The sequence below is a fragment of the Pan troglodytes genome, chromosome 9 (assembly GCF_028858775.2).
Source record: "Pan troglodytes isolate AG18354 chromosome 9, NHGRI_mPanTro3-v2.0_pri, whole genome shotgun sequence".
Classification (NCBI taxonomy): Eukaryota; Metazoa; Chordata; class Mammalia; order Primates; family Hominidae; genus Pan; species Pan troglodytes.
This window is the reverse complement of record NC_072407.2, coordinates 80,771,509-80,787,869: the sequence shown is the minus strand read 5'-3', so window position 1 is coordinate 80,787,869 and position 16,361 is coordinate 80,771,509. Positions and strand designations below refer to the sequence as shown.

The window sequence follows — 16,361 nt, the reverse complement described above, 5'->3', positions numbered from 1 at the left end:
ACACTCATGTAATAGAAGAAAAGAAGAGAAGAGCCACCATTCCCTTCTCACAAGTCAAAAGTCTTGGCCAAAGCCTTCAAACAGCTGTTGAACATCTGGGCAGCAAAATAACTGCATGTCTTTAGGAAATGTGGGGAAAGGGCGCACCTCTCTCCCTACTGGTATACATACAAGTATAGGTTATAGAACAAGGCTCATTGATTCTCTCCCATGAAATGCAATTCAAGTGTATCCTTTGTTTGCCATACTTCAGAGCCAGCCCTCCTAGCACTAGAATGCACCAGTGGTAACATGGGGCATAGGCATACCGTAGCCCAAAGCCCACAGCTCGGGGGGAGAGAGAGGTTCTTGTCATAGGAAATGGGGCTGATGCAGACCCCAGGGGAATAGAGCCTCCTCCAGCTGTTCTGAGAGATGAGCCAGTAGGAAGTGGAAAAGATCAACCAGAAAATCCCCAATTGTGGGAGAATATGCCACTTGCATTTTTGGAGCATGTTATGGGCTGAAATGAGCTTGCACATAGTTTATTCACTCACTCAACCAATGTTAACCAAGTGTCTACATTGTTATCAGGCCCTGTCCAGGGTACTGGGGCTTCAGCGATAAATAAGACACAGTCCCTACCCTTGTGAAGGTCACAATCTAGAGAGAGAGAGAAACAACAAGTAATTGCAATGCAGTGGGACAATTGCCAGGATAAAGGAGCATCCACTCATTCAACTGATATCAGATGCCTGGGTGCCCTACTGGGAACTGTGATGCGGTTTCTGTCCCATGGGACTTTCAGAACAGCCGGGAAGACATCCTGTGGGTCATCATGGTTGGAAATAGAACCAGCTGGGAAGGCCAAATTGTTGAGGGTCCTTGACCTTGGGTTCTCAACTATTAAATGAGGAAACGTCTCACCTCAGGGCCCTCTCAGTTCAGCAGGCTGTCCACTCACTGCGGGAGCCAAGGGGAAGGTGCTGAGGACCCCTGCTTTGCAGGATGGCATAGATGAAACAACCATAGAGAGTGGACTGTCCCCAAGTGCCAGGGTAGTAAGGGTTATCCTCATTGGCCTCTATTACTCTGTGCCTTGGCCAAATGGGGGCAGTTTTAGTGGAGGGAGAGAGGAAGAAAGGAGCACACGAGTAAACCGTATTTGCATTGGGCTACTTTCAGTTCAGCCAAGCACACCTTTGTAGGGCTCATGCTATCTACAAGGCACCATGCTCCTTTCCAAGGAGACATAAAGACCAGTGAACATGGTCCTTTCCAAGGAGACATAAAGACCAGTCTTTCTCCCTCAAGAAGCTCACAGTCATTTGTAAGAAATTGTCATCCAAATGACTCAATCTAATGGAAGCAGAATTAAATAAGTGCCTTTATTTCAGCCATGACAGGGTATACAGCATAATCCAAGATAAATCATTCAGGCTGGAGGGAAATTATGTTAGAGTCTCACTAGTGGTTGTTCTTAGATGATATGACTCAAGTCTTGGAGAAGAAATTAACAGAGTTTAATGTGGAGTAACAGGATTGAAAGGGACATCAGAGAACATTGACTTTAACTCCCTCTCCTGCATGTTTACAGACAGGACAACTGGAGCCCAGAGAGGGGAGGTGACATCACACACATCATAATCACAGAGAAAGTCATTACATGGCCTGGACTAGACTCTTCAGCCATTCCACATGGCCTTGTGAACCTAGAGCACTTCTGCCTTCTCCTAGTGATTTATCCTCCACCTAGAAGTGTAGTGTGAGTACTTACTCAGATTTAAATAGGCTGTAGCAGTACCACAAAGCTTACGAGAGCGTAATAACTTGTATGTCACTTTACAGTTTGCAAAGCAATTGTGCATCCACCCAACAACACTGTGAGGAATGTGGCCTTATTATCCACTTACTATTCCCTCATGATAAGGCAAAGGAAGCTTAGCGATTATTTCGCAGAAGTCACACAGCTGGCCGGTCGCAGAAACTGCCAGAGTATGTGAGGTCTTGGCGACATTAGAGCTTCTCACTGTGTCCAGACCTCAGACATATGGCCCATTGTAGATCCCTGTAGCCCTTCAAGTTATCTAAGATCTCCGGGTTACTCTTCTTTCCCAATTTGCTGGGTTTAAAACAACACATTTTAAATTAAACTTGAATTTCAAGTTTCATAAAGAATGCTACAGCAGTGTTTTTAAACTATGAGACAAAAAGAAAAAAGCTACACTTTGGGAGGCTGAGGCGGGTGGATCACTTGAGGCCAGGAGTTTGAGACCAGTCTGGCCCACATGGCGAAACCCCATCTGTACTAAAAATGCAAAAAATTAGCTGGGCTTGGTGGGGTGCACCTGTAATCCCAGCTACCTAGGAGGCTGAGGCACGAGAATCACTTTAATTTGGGAGGCGGAGGTTTCAGTGAGCTGAGATTGTGCCTATGCACTCCAGCCAGGGCAACAGAGGAGGACTCTGTCAAAAAAAAAAAAAAAAAAATGGGGGAGCCGAACAGTATGACTGAGCCAGGGAGCAGCTTTATTAGTTTGTTTTTGTTTTCATGTATGGTTGTTGGCTAGATTTAAAAATGGAAACAAGATCCCTCATGTGACTCGATGACTGCCAGTCTCCTAATGCTCTCACCTTGGGCACTGGCTCCTGAGAGGGACCAGAAGGCAGACAAGCAGAGGGGCCCTAACTCACCTACTCAAAGTGAAGTCTCTATGTGCCCCACTTGACAAAGAAGGTGTACCCCATTCATACTGTGTGCTTTGAGAAGCCCCTTATTAAGTACAGACACATGCATCTTCTGATTTTATCCTCTTATAGGGATGTTTATTCATGCCCATTTCAAAGATGGTGACACCATGTCCCAAAGATGCTAAGTCACTGTAAAATGAGGATAATAATTCCCACCTTGCAGGGCTGCTATAAGGATCACAGGTTATATATTGAAAGGCCCTGAGAGGCAACATAGCACAGTGGTTAAAAGTACAAGATCTGTACCCAGATTATCTGGATTCAACTCCTGGCTCCCTGATTTGCTCACTGTGTGACCTTGAGTGATGTACTTAACTTCTCCAAGACTTAGTTTATCAACTACAGATATCAGTTGTTTCTCCTGCTTCTCTCCACCTGCAATCACAGAAACATGATATTTATTATAAAATATGTATTTGTAAATATTTTTAAAAATTGGAATTATGTCCTCTATAAAATTTTACATTCTATTTTTTCATTTAAGATTATGGTATATTTCTCTATATAATATGTTTTCATCTTTTTCATTTTCTGTGTTAAAGTCTGTATTCCAAACTGTTACACGCTGTTTGCTAGAAAAGAATCCAAACGTACATAAAGGAAAACAGCAGCCATTTTTGAGCACATTCCTGAGTGCCAGGCACTGTGCTAGACACTCTGCGTACATCATCTCCAGCCTTTACAACAAAGTTGCAAGGCACACATTTACATACAGGGAAACTAAGGCTCAGAGAACTGAAATGATTTGCCCAAAGTCACACAGTGGCTCAGCGGGGGAGCTAGGATTAGATTGGAACCTATGCTTTTTAAAAAGCCTCCAGGATAAAAACTCCACTGGATTTTAAGCAACCAGTCCTCTTCTGATAAAGGATCTTTAAGCAGCTTCAAGGTATGATAATCTCTTTTGGTGCTCTTGTTCCCATGAAAAAACAATCATGGGTTGCAATAGATAATTGAGATATGCAACCTAGAAGGAGAAATTTCAGGAAAACTGAGAACAAAGGTCTCTGTCTTCTCTTTTCCTCCTCATCTCTTATTGCTGGAAGAGAGAGTTCACATAAAGCCAAAGAATTTGGTCACCCTTCAAACTATCTCTAAACCACATTTCTCATGATAAGAGACAAGAGAGAAATTGACCTTTAAAAATCTTGTGTTCTAACGGGAAGATAAAGACTTTGCAAGCCTTTTGAAAGAAGGCACAGAATTTATTATAGCAAATGACAAAATCTTCTCCCCAGTGTGTACAGAGGGGGAGACACATTCCACCTTCCACCCCCAGGGCCTCCTCAGATACTATTGTAAAACAGTTCTGTGGCCAGACTGCAGACAAGAGCGAGATATGGTTGGCTAATGGGTCGTCAAGCCAAGGAAGAGTTAAGCCTGCAAAAAGACTAATGGGCTTGCTATACACTGTCCATGGGGCTGTGAGGTTAAGGAACCATGCAAACAACTACAGTACAAAGAGTTTACTAGGCCACAGATTGCCCCACCTTGCCCCCGCCCACACCCCCATTCTCCTTTTTATCCTTGCCCATCCTTCCAGATTCAGTTTAAGCATTCTGTCTTCCAGGAAATAATCCAGCCCCCAGCCTGAGTTGGGGTCCCACCTTTGGGCTTCCACAGCCCCTTCTGCTTCCTTCTTCTCCAGCACTCAATTGTCTCTGTCTGCCCCACTACGCCAAATCATTTAGAGGCATGACTCTTTTATTCCTGAGCATCCAGTGCCTAACACAGGTCCTGCCAGCCACATAATGGGTACTAAGTGAACGTTAACAGGCATGTTCCCTATGTCTCTTTTCTAAGGAGAGGGATGAGCTCCTCCTGTAGGGAATGGCTTCCACCACACCCCATGGCCCTTGATGGGCCCTGTCAAGCTGATGGAGCTGTCTAATTTGAGATTCTTACATAAAAAATGCATGCATTTATTCATTCATTCAACCATTGTGATGCTTACTGTGTGCAAAGCACTGTGCTGTGCATTTGAGATACAGAAATAAACAAGTCAATTTCTGCCCCATGTGGAGAGGCGACAGGGCTTGGAAGCCAGAAAATCCAGAGCATTGCTGTAAAGAGTTGTCCACTGTGGAATTGTGCCTAACAGCTCGATGTACAGAAAGATAATGGACCAAATTCCCAGTTCTGCTCTTTAACTAGCGGTACGATGTCAGGGAAATTACATAACGTGAGCCCCAGTGTCCTTATTTGTAAAGGTGAGAAGGTTGGCCTTGCCCCCATCTTTAATAGCACGCTCCTGCATACCTTTTACTTCCTGTGAAAGTCACAGCAAGCTGGCCACCAGGGAAAATGGGTCTCTGGTGTGTAAAGGCCAGGAGGTGGCCATCAGGCAGGCCCACAGCCTTGAGACTGCCCCATGTACCCTTGGCCTCCCTGATAAGGACGCAGACACAAGAAAGGGAAATGAGGGGCCCAAGGGCCCACCAGTCACTGGCCACCATTAAGGTCACACAACAAACAGGAAGCCACTTCTAGTCAGGACTGCAATTGTTCACTTAAAGAAGGGCCACGTGGCCAGCAGAGGACTTGGCCTATGTCTGAGCCCAGCCCCTGTCTCCAGAGGGAGCTCCAGAGAACAGCTACCAGCATGGGAAAGACACTCAAATTTCTTTTGTTGACTTACTCGTTCACTCTTTTAGACTCTGGAGCCCTTCAGCAATCCTGAGAGGTTGGCAGAGCCTAGTATCCTGGTTTCACAGGAGCAAATTGCGTCTCGGGCATAGGAAGGATGTGCCCAAGTTCTCATGGCCAGAGAGGGGCAGATACAGGGGAGAGGCTAGGTCTTCAGGCATCTAGCTTGGATTTCTTTCTCCCACACACCCCTTTCCCTCGTTCTCCAGGTCATTTGACACCTACCTGCAAGGCAGGCATCAAAGAGGGATCTCAGTGAGAGTATGGCAGGGCCTTCATCCTCCAGCCAGAGCACATAGATGAAAACGTTAGCAGAAGCCAGCCCTCCATGCACCAGCAGCATGTGAGCACCACAGAGCTTCAAGCTCAAGGGTCAGGAATATGTGAACCACTTTGGATTGTTTCATTGAGTGCCCCCAGATGCTGGCCCCCCTTCTTTTTTTCCCCCCTTTTCTTTGCCCTCCACTCCCCATCAGGGACCACTCTTGAGTGCAGCATTGCTGCATCCCTAGCCTCCAGGGCCTGCCTGGCCTTTTTGACATTTTCTTCTGCCTCTTTTCACTGTCACCATGTAAAAGGGGGTGTGTGTTTAGAACTATGAGGAAAAATGAAATTTCCAGGAAAAAAGTTATTTCCCAAAAGCTGGGGTTTAGGAGGGTTTTACAGAAAATTTGAAGGACATAGAAGCAAACCCTCTGCTTTCCTGATTTCTTTTTCTGCTGTGATAATGAGGGTCTCTGAATGGGGATAGCAAATATACAAAACACAGAGAATTTATAAGTCAACCAACTTACGTATGATATATAATTAAGTGAGATATGAAGTATTTGGAAACTATAAATGTTTCCAAGCCACCCAAAAACCAGAGAATCCCCCAAACTGTGTATTAATATGTTTCTAGTCTATCCCAAAAATTACATTTCTGTCCCTACAGCACGCTTTTTTTTTCCTTTTAATGAGAATCTTCTAAAATTTGTCATCTATGCCTAAGAAAATTAAATTGGGAGCCATTCCCCCTCACTGTAGAACAGCCATATGCACTGTTTCAGGCCACCATATGCTACATTTGAAAATAAAAAGAGGGTTTTACTCAGAAGCTGGTCTTGTAAACTGCAGCCTTTGAAAAGAATGCTGTAAGCCCTACTCATTTGTGTGTCTCATTTATATAGGATTGCCTCCATTGGTGGAAGTTTTGTCCGCAGTTACTACTCAGCAAATATTTGTTAAATAAATGATTAGGAAGCATCACCACAGGAAGGTATAGGCATTAATCACTCCCACCTGGGAAGCATGGAGTAAGACATTCCACAGTGCCAGAGCCTCTCATAAGAGCACAGTTTGTGATATTTCCATTGCAGAGGACCCCAATCTGCAAATCCCCAGAGGCCTCTACTACCCTAATTTACAGTGCATTGCTATGACCATGTTTATCCACTTCAGTTCTCTAAGGCCAAACTGCATCATCCAGAAAGGGTTGTCATGTAATGTGCGTGTAGGGAGGGGCCAGTGTAGGGCCTGTTACCAGAATGTGGTTCAAGGGAGGCTCCTGGGCAGGAGCTAATTTAAGTAACTACCATTTGCCAAGTACTTGCTTAGTTGCTAGTTATCGTGCTAAGTGCCTCACATCCATGATCTCGCCTCATCCTCACAGCAACTCTATGAAGTAAGTTTGATGATTCATTTTACAGATCGGAGAACTGAGGCTCAGAGCTCTTGCTGGAACTCTTATTTTCAGCAAAATGGCCAACTAGGTCATACAGAGATTCTCTGATGACAGGGTACAACTGTTCGTATATAAAATTGAGCAAAGAAGAAAAGGGAGACAAGGGAGCCCTGGATTCTAGAAACAAGATGAAGCTGATGGGCCAGAGCAGTGGGCACAGGAGCCCAAGCTACAGCAGGCCTGGGAGACGTGCAGGATCATCAGCGCCAGGGAGACTCAGAACAGAATAATTTCAGAGTCAGCGGACAGGGCACATCCACAGTGGGAGGTTGGAACTGAGGCCCTCATAAAGCTGGGATCCTCAAAGGCTGCAAGTCATGTGAGAAAAGGACTAAAAAAACAGTGCCTGCTAGACCAGAAGGATGACATGGAGGCATTTCTCTGCCATGGCTTGTTGGGGCTGGGGGGTGTGCTAGGAGACCAAGCCTATACCTCCAAAGACCTTGAAATCTAAACTCACATACTAGAGCAGTCCTAGAACCCCAACCTAAGAAATCAACCTGAAAAGTGGTCCCAGACAAATGGTACCCTTGAGGTGGCCAGCTGATGTAATCAGAAAACCACCCTGGGCCAGGCACAGTGGCTCACACCTGTAATCCCAGCACTTTGGGAGGCCGAGGCAGGCGGATCACGAGGTCAGGAGATCGAGACCATCCTGGCTAACACGGTGAAACCCTGTCTCTACTAAAAATACAATAAATTAGCTGGGTGTGGTGGCAGGTGCCTGTAGTCCCAGCTACACGGGAGGCTGAGGCAGGAGAATGGTGGGAACCTGGGAGGCGGAGCTTGCAGTGAGCCGAGATCACGCCACTGCACTCCAGCCTGGGCAACAGAGCGAGACAACATCTCAAAAAAAAAAGAAAAAGAAAAAAAAGAAAACCACCCTGGAGGGTTAGTTCAACCACACAAGATTCCCATAGGAAGGCAAGCCTTCTGAGAATTAACAGAATCATAGAACACATAGGAAATGATTGACCATGAGCTAGAGTCAACAACTACAACATGCAGAAGGATGACCACTCCCGAGAACTTAACAGTCTGAAAAAGGCTATAAAATGAATACACTTTTAAATGACTAAAGAGAGAAAATGATGTATAAAAACCATAGAACAAGACAATATCAAGAAAGAAACAGGTGGATTTTGAAAAATTCCAAATAGCCTATTCAGAAATTTTAAAGTAAGATAATTTATGACCCAAAGAACAAATTAAACAGCAGACCAGACACAAATGATGGGAAAATAAGTGACGTAGAATAGAGATTTGAAGAAACAAATCAGGATAGAACGTGGATAAAAAGATGGAAATTAAGGAAGAGGTTGAGTGACATGAAAGCTAGAAGATCCTCTAAGCATTTAGTAGTTAATTTCCTGAAGACTAGAGAGAAAGGGAGAGGGGAATATTCAAAGAGCTCAAAACCAAACTTTGCAGAACTAATGAGAGACACAAATACTAATTAAATGGCCATGGTGTGGCCTATCAGTTCCTATGTGGAGCAGGCATACATGCTGGGTCCCATGCTTGCAGACAGAGTCTCAGTCTAAAAGTTCCTCTCTAGAAAATGTTTGTCTCATTGTCACAAGACATCCAAGGGAAGTTTTGTGCTTCACGCTTGGCTGTAGAGACAGATTGGTGAGTCTAAGGAATTAACCATCCTTCTTTTTCTCCCCTATTGTGCATATGAAGAAACTGAGGTTTAGAGAAGTTAAGCAACTTGGACCAAGTCACACAGTTTGCGTGAGAATTGGGAACTGGGGTCCAAATCCAGGTAGTTTGCCTGGAGAGAGGGCTCTCTTAAGCACCATATGGCCACCGATCACAGAATAAAAGGCTCCGTCGAGCTCTGTTGTCCTGTGACGCGGATGCTGGATTAGTGGGACAGGCCTGACCTGGGTCAGTCATTTATTCATCCCTCAAACCTCTGTGGAGTACAGTCACTGTTCCTGTCCAGGTCTGGGCCCTGGGATAATGAAATGAATCAGACAACCCCTGATCTCTAGGAGGTCATCGTTTGGGTTGCAGAGTATGGGGGTCCGGGGACGGAGAGAAAATCAAAATTACAATATTGGAAAGAGACGTACTATGATGGAAGTTGTCCAAGAGGCTGGAAGAGCACAGAAGAGTAGTGTTTCACTAAGATTCAGAAATTCATGTTCTCTGCTTAAGAACTTTTACTTCCTAAAAGTCTCTCCAGAGCTTAAAGAACATTATATGCCTCAGAAAGAACTGAGTTCAGATTCTGAGTCAGCTTCTTCACTGACTACATGACCTTTACCACTTTGAGCCTCTGGTTCCTTGTCTCTAAAATGAGAGTGACAACTGTGGCTACTTCATAGAGGATTCAATGATGCATTCCTTGTAATATATTTAGCAGAATGCCTGGCACTCAATAAATGTGGCAATTCATCATCATCATCACCATCACTGTAATATAGATATTAATAAGAACAGCTATCATTCCTGGCTAACCTTCCCCCAGGACTAGAGAGCAGACATCCCTTCTCACAGGAAGCAGCTCTTTCCAGGTGCCACAGAGCTGAATGTTTATGAAAGGGTAAAACACAGGCTTCCAGGGACTGCTTTGGTGGTAAACAAGACCATGAAAGAGCTAATAAAATTTCAAATTAGCCATGACTTTTCACGGCCCTTCAATTGTGCTAGCTGATTTAATGGTCAATGTCCCTGCTCACTGGGATTGAATAATGGAGCATTTCTGCAGAGTTATGGATGCAACAGCTGAATCTGTCATGCTAACATCAATAGCAGAATGCAAATAACCCTCAGCTTGGGCTGTAATTATGTGTTTAAGCAATGTCTGACAGGGGCAGCATGAGAATGTGTGATGGAGCCTGCCGACTGCTGGAGAAGACAGGTGCTTTGCTAGGCAGTTGTATCTGGGAGCTGGGACAGGAGCCACAAGTTAGGATGCAGTTCAATGCTGGGGTGAGGGGAGGCATTCCTTCCGTATCTCAGAGTGAATCTAGCAGGTGACCAGAGAAAGGATGAATGGCTCTTCATGTTGGTGAGCCATGTTCTAAGTTCAGGATCGGGAAGGGAAACTAACCCAGAATTAAGCACTATGATACCATGTGTCAGATACTATGCTAGATTTGGGGACATAATGCTGCACTTTTTATCTATATAACAAACACTTGTTTGACACTTACTCTTATGATCTCCCTTTAAGAGATATGGGGAACTGAGGCCAGAGAGTTTAAGTAACTTGCCCAAAGTCACACACTAGTAAGTTTCAGTGCCAGGATTTGACCCCAGACAGTCTATCTCTGGAATCCATACTCTTTATCACTATCTGCCTTCAAGGAGACTATAAGCTTCTGGGCACCATGCAGAAATGGGAGAGAAACAGAAAGGCTTTTTGTTACTAATTTATTAAGGAAAAAACTAGGTTTTAGGACAATCAAGTAGCTTACCTGAGGCCACACCACTAGCAAGGAGGATCGGGGACACCAAGTCTAACCAATGCATTTGCGATACTTTGGTGGGCAGCTTCTGTATTGTAAACTCCATGGAGAAAACTAGAGAAGTAGGTATATCACTGTTACTCCCACATTATTGATGAAATGTGGCTCAGAGAGACTAAGTACAGGAACTTGTCCAGGGTCACTGTTGGGGGCCATACTTGGTCTTGAACTTTAGTCTCTGAACATCATGGTCCTCCTACCATAGCACACTGCTTACCTCAATAGGATGAAGTTACAGTTTTCTGGCTTTTATGGACTGGCATTTGTCACAACCCCTGCTTCACTAGTTAATTCATTCAATTCCCATTCATTTATTTGTATAGCAGTTATGTTTTAAGCACTTCCACTAAGTGCTGGAACACAGAACATATCTGTGTGCTCCCACGGTGGTGAGGAAGTTTGCCAAAGTCACACAGTTGAGACGCAGCAGAGCCAGAATTTGAACCCAGGCAGGAATACATGTCGTTAGACTGTTGTCTGCCGACAAAGCACACAGACTGTAACCCTGGGCTTTTCCTGTCCACCACTTTGGACACTACCTGCTGATCTCTTTGTTATGTATTTTAAGCTGGTCTATTAATATTAGGTGCCTGTAAAAGTACTTTGATACAATGAGGCCAAAAATCTGTGACCTGGTGGACTTTCTTTGTACTTTGAGAAGATAGTAGAGCTGTAATACAAGTTCCAGTCCTGAAGAAGCCCATCCATGTGGTAAAGAGAATTCCCTGCTAATGGCAACTCTGTCAGGGATCTGAAACCATCCAGCAAACTCAAAAAGCACAAATATCCCTGCAGCCTCCTCTCACAGAAAGCAGAGCAGGCCTCCAGAGGACTGAGGATTCAGCCGCAGGCCACACGCTTACACTGAGGCTGGGAGAGACGCTGAGAATTGCTGTGCCTTCACTCCCAAAGCCAGGCAGTCACCAGGGCTTACAGTTTTACCTCCTAAATGTCTCTCAATACCATCTACTTCTCTTAATTGCCACTGTTACTACTGCATTCTAAGCAACCTTTATTTTTCACCTGTGCAACCTCAGCGATGCCCTCTTCTCCTGTCTGGCTCCTAGCTTCCACTGAGGCCCCCTTTGGTTTCAGGAGTGCACACCAGATGAAGTCACCTCCTGCTTAAAAGCCTTCGGTGATTCCCATTGTTCTGAGGGTGAAATTCAAACTCCCTAACTTGGCCTGCAAGGCCCAGCCTGGTGTGCCCCTGTCAACCTCAGCAGCCTCACATGGTGCTCTTCCACTCACCTTCTGGCCATCAGCATTTGAATATAGCATCACAAATGTTCATGTGTTATCTCACTTCTGGGTCTTCATACGTACAATCTCTCCTATCTCGATGGAAGGAAAAACATACAGTACAGACACTGTACACTTACTGTCTATCTCTCCTTCTAGACTAGTAAGCTAGGACCACATCTGAGTCACTTGCATCTGTTTGGTGCCCAGCAAAGACTTTGGCTTATATCAGCATTTAATAAAGTTTTTGAATGAGTGAAAAATAGAGAAGAAATGAATTAAGGCATTCTGGATAAACATGGCTGATTGAACATAGCAATATAAACCGCATGCTCTGTCACTCCTGCAGATGGCCTGTTGGACTGCATGGACCCTGACTGCTGCCTCCAGCCCATGTGCCATATCAACCCGCTGTGCCTTGGCTCCCCTAACCCTCTGGACATCATCCAGGAGACACAGGTCCCTGTGTCACAGCAGAACCTACACTCCTTCTATGACCGCATCAAGTTCCTCGTGGGCAGGGACAGCACGCACATAATCCCCGGGGAGAACCCCTTTGATGGAGGGTGAGTCTGAGGGCCCCAGCTCCAGCCAGGGCTCTCTGAGGGAGAACTGAATCACTCTAGAGCCTCTTTTGGATGAATGGGGGTGGGAGGAAGCCAGGAAAGTGAGAGCATCCATGGTTCCTGATGGAATGTCGGGGGAGGCAGAGAAGCAGCCTCAGGTACCTACATTTATAAAACTACTCTCCAAGGAGTTTGGAATTTTTATGAGCAAAGTTTTGTTGCTCCCACTGGGTGACAGATGAAGACAGTGAGAAACCAAAGGTCCAAGGGGAATCTTGGATCAATACCCACTTTGCAGTCAGGTCTTACTGATCCTGTGGTCTCCAGATGAACTGAAAGGCATTGATGCTGCTCACCCTCAAAGCAGACATCCAGAAGACTTTGCTAGGCAGGGGTTGGGTACATCTGCTGCCATCCCAGGCCACATACCCATACAATCTTCCTGTTTTCAGTTGTGTCATCCATTGGACAATTTTATATGGAGGTCTGTGTCAGGTCCTTTGCTGGGATTGCAGAGATGAGCAGAACACAGTTCCTGATTGTTGGTCACTCCCAGTCCACTAGGAGGACAAAAAAGGGACAGTTACAGTGTGATTAGGCCAGAAGTTTGTTCCCAGGGTACTCTGGAGCACAGAGGATGTACTCCTGGGTAGGAGGGAGGCCAGGGCTTTAGAATCAAGTCTTAAAGAGGAGAGATGGTTAACTAGGCAAGGAAGGGAGAGAGTGTGCCAGGGAGAAGGAAGAGCTCATGCAAAGACCCAGAGACACAAAATAGCTCTCTAATCTCTGCAACCTAGATCAGAGCAGTGAACCAGTACAGCGTATCCAAGAGCAGGGATTTATCATTTCTTTTGAATGTCTTCCAATGTAGTGGTGCCTCATATGTGCAGAACTTTCTCTAAAAGTCAGTGTGGTTAATTCAGCAGTCACTGTGCACCTCGTATGTTCATTTTTCTGTGCCAGAGGGTCCCTGTCCTGAGGGAACAATGGGGTAGTGATGGAGGTAGGAAGGGTAAGGGACATTTTCAAGCTCTATTTAAAGGGGAAATCAGCAGGACTTGGTAACTGATTGTGTCTGCGGGATGCTGCAGAGAGGAGTCTCCCGCTTGGATGCCTGGGTAGATGGTGGTATTTTCACCAGGCTGAGGAGCAGAGAGCAGGAGCAGGGTGGGAGCAAGGTGATAAAGGGACACACCACAGTAGGCCACCCACGAGTAAATGTCTATCTGCAGTTAGTAATTCTGGAGCTCATTTAGAGTTAGGGCTTAGAGTTCTTGATTTGGGAGCCATCAATGAACAAGCAGTTGAAACCATGAGCACACAAAAGGTTGCCCGAGGAGGCCGGGCGCAGTGGCTCATGCCTGTAATCCCAACACCCTGGGAGGCTCAGGCGGGCAGATCACTTGAGCCCGGGAGTTCGAGACCAGCCTGGTCAACATGGCAAAACCCCGTCTCTCCAAAAAAGACAAAACAAAAATTAGTTGGGTGTGGTGGCAGGTACCTATACTCCCAGCTACTCAGGAGGCTGAGGTGGGAGGATCACTTGAGCCCAGAAGGTTGAGGCTGCAGTGAGCCAAGACCGTCCCACTGCACTCCAGCCTGGGTGACAGAGCAAGACCCCATCTCAGGGAGAAAAAAAATCTTGATCAAGGGGAATATGTAATGAGGAAAGAGCAAGGACTGAAGAAGCCATGGGGAGCCTCCATGTGAGGCAGCTGCTGTCATCCCCAGAGTGTGACAAGGGAAGCCAAAGAGAAGGCCTCACTGCTGCAACATGACGGAGCGGGATGCAGACATGCAGGTCTGTCAGACTCGGGAAAGAGCCCCTGCACTTTCCACCACCCTAGCCCATCCTTGCAAGGAGTCGTGACGAGATGAGAAAGGTGAGATGGAGGAAGCCCAGCAAGTGCGTGGCAGAATTCAAACCTCCACCTTTCTAGAGGTGAAGCTACTTAATGGTCCGAACCCTCCAACTTACCCCCAGAGTACTGAGAAGCTAAGAGGTTAAGTAACTTTCCCAAATTCACAAGGCTAGTCAAGTGGCAGAGCCGGAGTGAGGAGAAAACCTATTCATTTATCTTGGCCAGAAATGCTGCTTCTGTCTCTGGGTAGGAAGCTTCCCGCTATTTTCTTCAGTTGTGTGATATTGTATGTATGCTTGTAGGCCTTCCCACAGCGTGAGTTTTTTTAATCCACTAGAGATATAGCTAATATTCCTACCAAGGAAATTGTCAGTTGCTCAGTCATTCTTTACGGGGCCCATTATTGGATCCAATTAGGGCCATGGCTTGTTGGCTGCCTATGGCTGTTCTGCTTACTGGATGCCCTTGCCATGCCAGCCTGATCAATGCCAGCAGGGACACGTCCCCTGTATGTCCTCCTGGTCACTTCCTGAGCCTGCTGCTTAAGCGCCATGAGCCACTGTGGGACCTGCACACAGGTCTTGGTATTGTTGCTCCAGCAGGTCTGACTGGCCTCAAGGAGCCAGCCAAGTATGGAGTTTGAGAAGCCTGTGCTGGGGAAAATGGACCCCTCAGCAGTAGGGAAGTTACAGGACTCAGAGAGAGGCCAACTTGGGCTTCAGATCCTGGCTCTGCCGCTCTAGATACATAGCTCTGGACAAGTAGCTTAATAGAGTGCATCCTGTAAATGTCTGTCAACCCCTCTAAACCAAGTCCTCCAGGGAAACACTTCATCTTACACATTTTAGCACTTAGTAGTTGCTGAAAACATATACATATAAATTGCCTTGAAGAATAAAGAAATGGAAGAACTGAGGGAGGGAGGAAGGATGGACATATTATCTATTTTACCTAATTTTATACTGAGGATTCAGAGTCCAGAGAGGTTAAATCACCTGCTAAAAATCACATTACAGATTAGTCACAGAAGCAGAAGAAGTCAACTTTGCAGATCATTGTTTATATATCTGTCACCTTCAGTTGGTTATATACACTTTGAAAACAGAGACCATTCATCTCTCCAAACCTGTAATACTTTGGCCAGGGCCAGGGATATAGTATTTCCTCTTCAAATGAATAGATAATGGAAGCTTCCAAAATGTTACTGTCTCTTTAAAAAAAAAAAAAAAGTTACTGTAAAAATTCCTTTTACCTAACATTTGCCAGAATCATTATGTACCAGCTCTTCACTGATCTAGATTCAGAAGAAACAGCTATCAGGAAGGACCCCCAAACAGATTCCTGTGTAAAATATGCCCAAGTGACTAGAAATGTAGAAACATGAGGCAGCAGATGCTTTTCTCATTAGACTAACTACTTGGTATTCGATGATCTTGGTCTGGACCAGTAGCACAGTGCTTTTTTGCACAGCTGGGATAAAGTGAAATCAACTACCCAGTTTAAGTAGTTGCTTTCTGTCCTCTCATATGAGGGAGTTTGGTATAATAGCAAGTGCCCAGAGTTACAATCCTGGCTTTACCTCCCACTAGCTGTGTGTGACCTCAGGGAAATGATTTAACCTTTGTGTAGGTGGCTCTAGTTATAAATTGGCAATAATGGTACTCTTTCATGAAAGCTGTTGAAAGGATAAACTAAAATAAAGCACCTGGCCCAGGGCTTGGTACATATTAGGTGATCAGTAAATGGTGGCTTTTGTAGCAGCCGCATATCATAGTGAAAATAGCACAAGCCTGGGAATCTGACAGACCAAGATTAAAAGGCTGTTGCATCCACTTTCTAGTTTTGTAACCTTAGGAAAATTCCTAAATTGTTCACTTATATGAGCTCCAACTTGCTCATCTGTAAGATTAGGGTGTTAACGTCTATGTGTCTAGGGATTGCTATGAGAATTAAATGGGAACAAAAAGTACATAAAGTCTCAACCTAGTACCTGCCACACAAAAACTTGCTTGCTAATTACATGGCGGTGATGATGATGTTAATTAAAAAGAGTTTCCAAATCCACTTCCTTAATTGGAAGTAAAACTTGAGAGGAACCTGCCCTCCAGGT

General features: G+C 45.2%; 1 protein-coding gene across 19 annotated transcripts in view; it reads left to right on the top strand.

Moving 5' to 3' along the window:
* The window catches only part of TENM4 (teneurin transmembrane protein 4), a 3,006,191-nt gene that overhangs the window by 2,896,282 nt on the left and 93,548 nt on the right, over nucleotides 1–16,361 (top strand). For all 19 annotated transcript variants that reach the window (XM_054661572.2, XM_063784373.1, XM_063784372.1 and 16 more), the window contains one exon: nucleotides 12,173–12,389. In XM_054661572.2, the coding sequence (XP_054517547.2) occupies nucleotides 12,173–12,389 (217 nt within the window). The remainder of the gene's footprint in view (nucleotides 1–12,172; nucleotides 12,390–16,361) is intronic.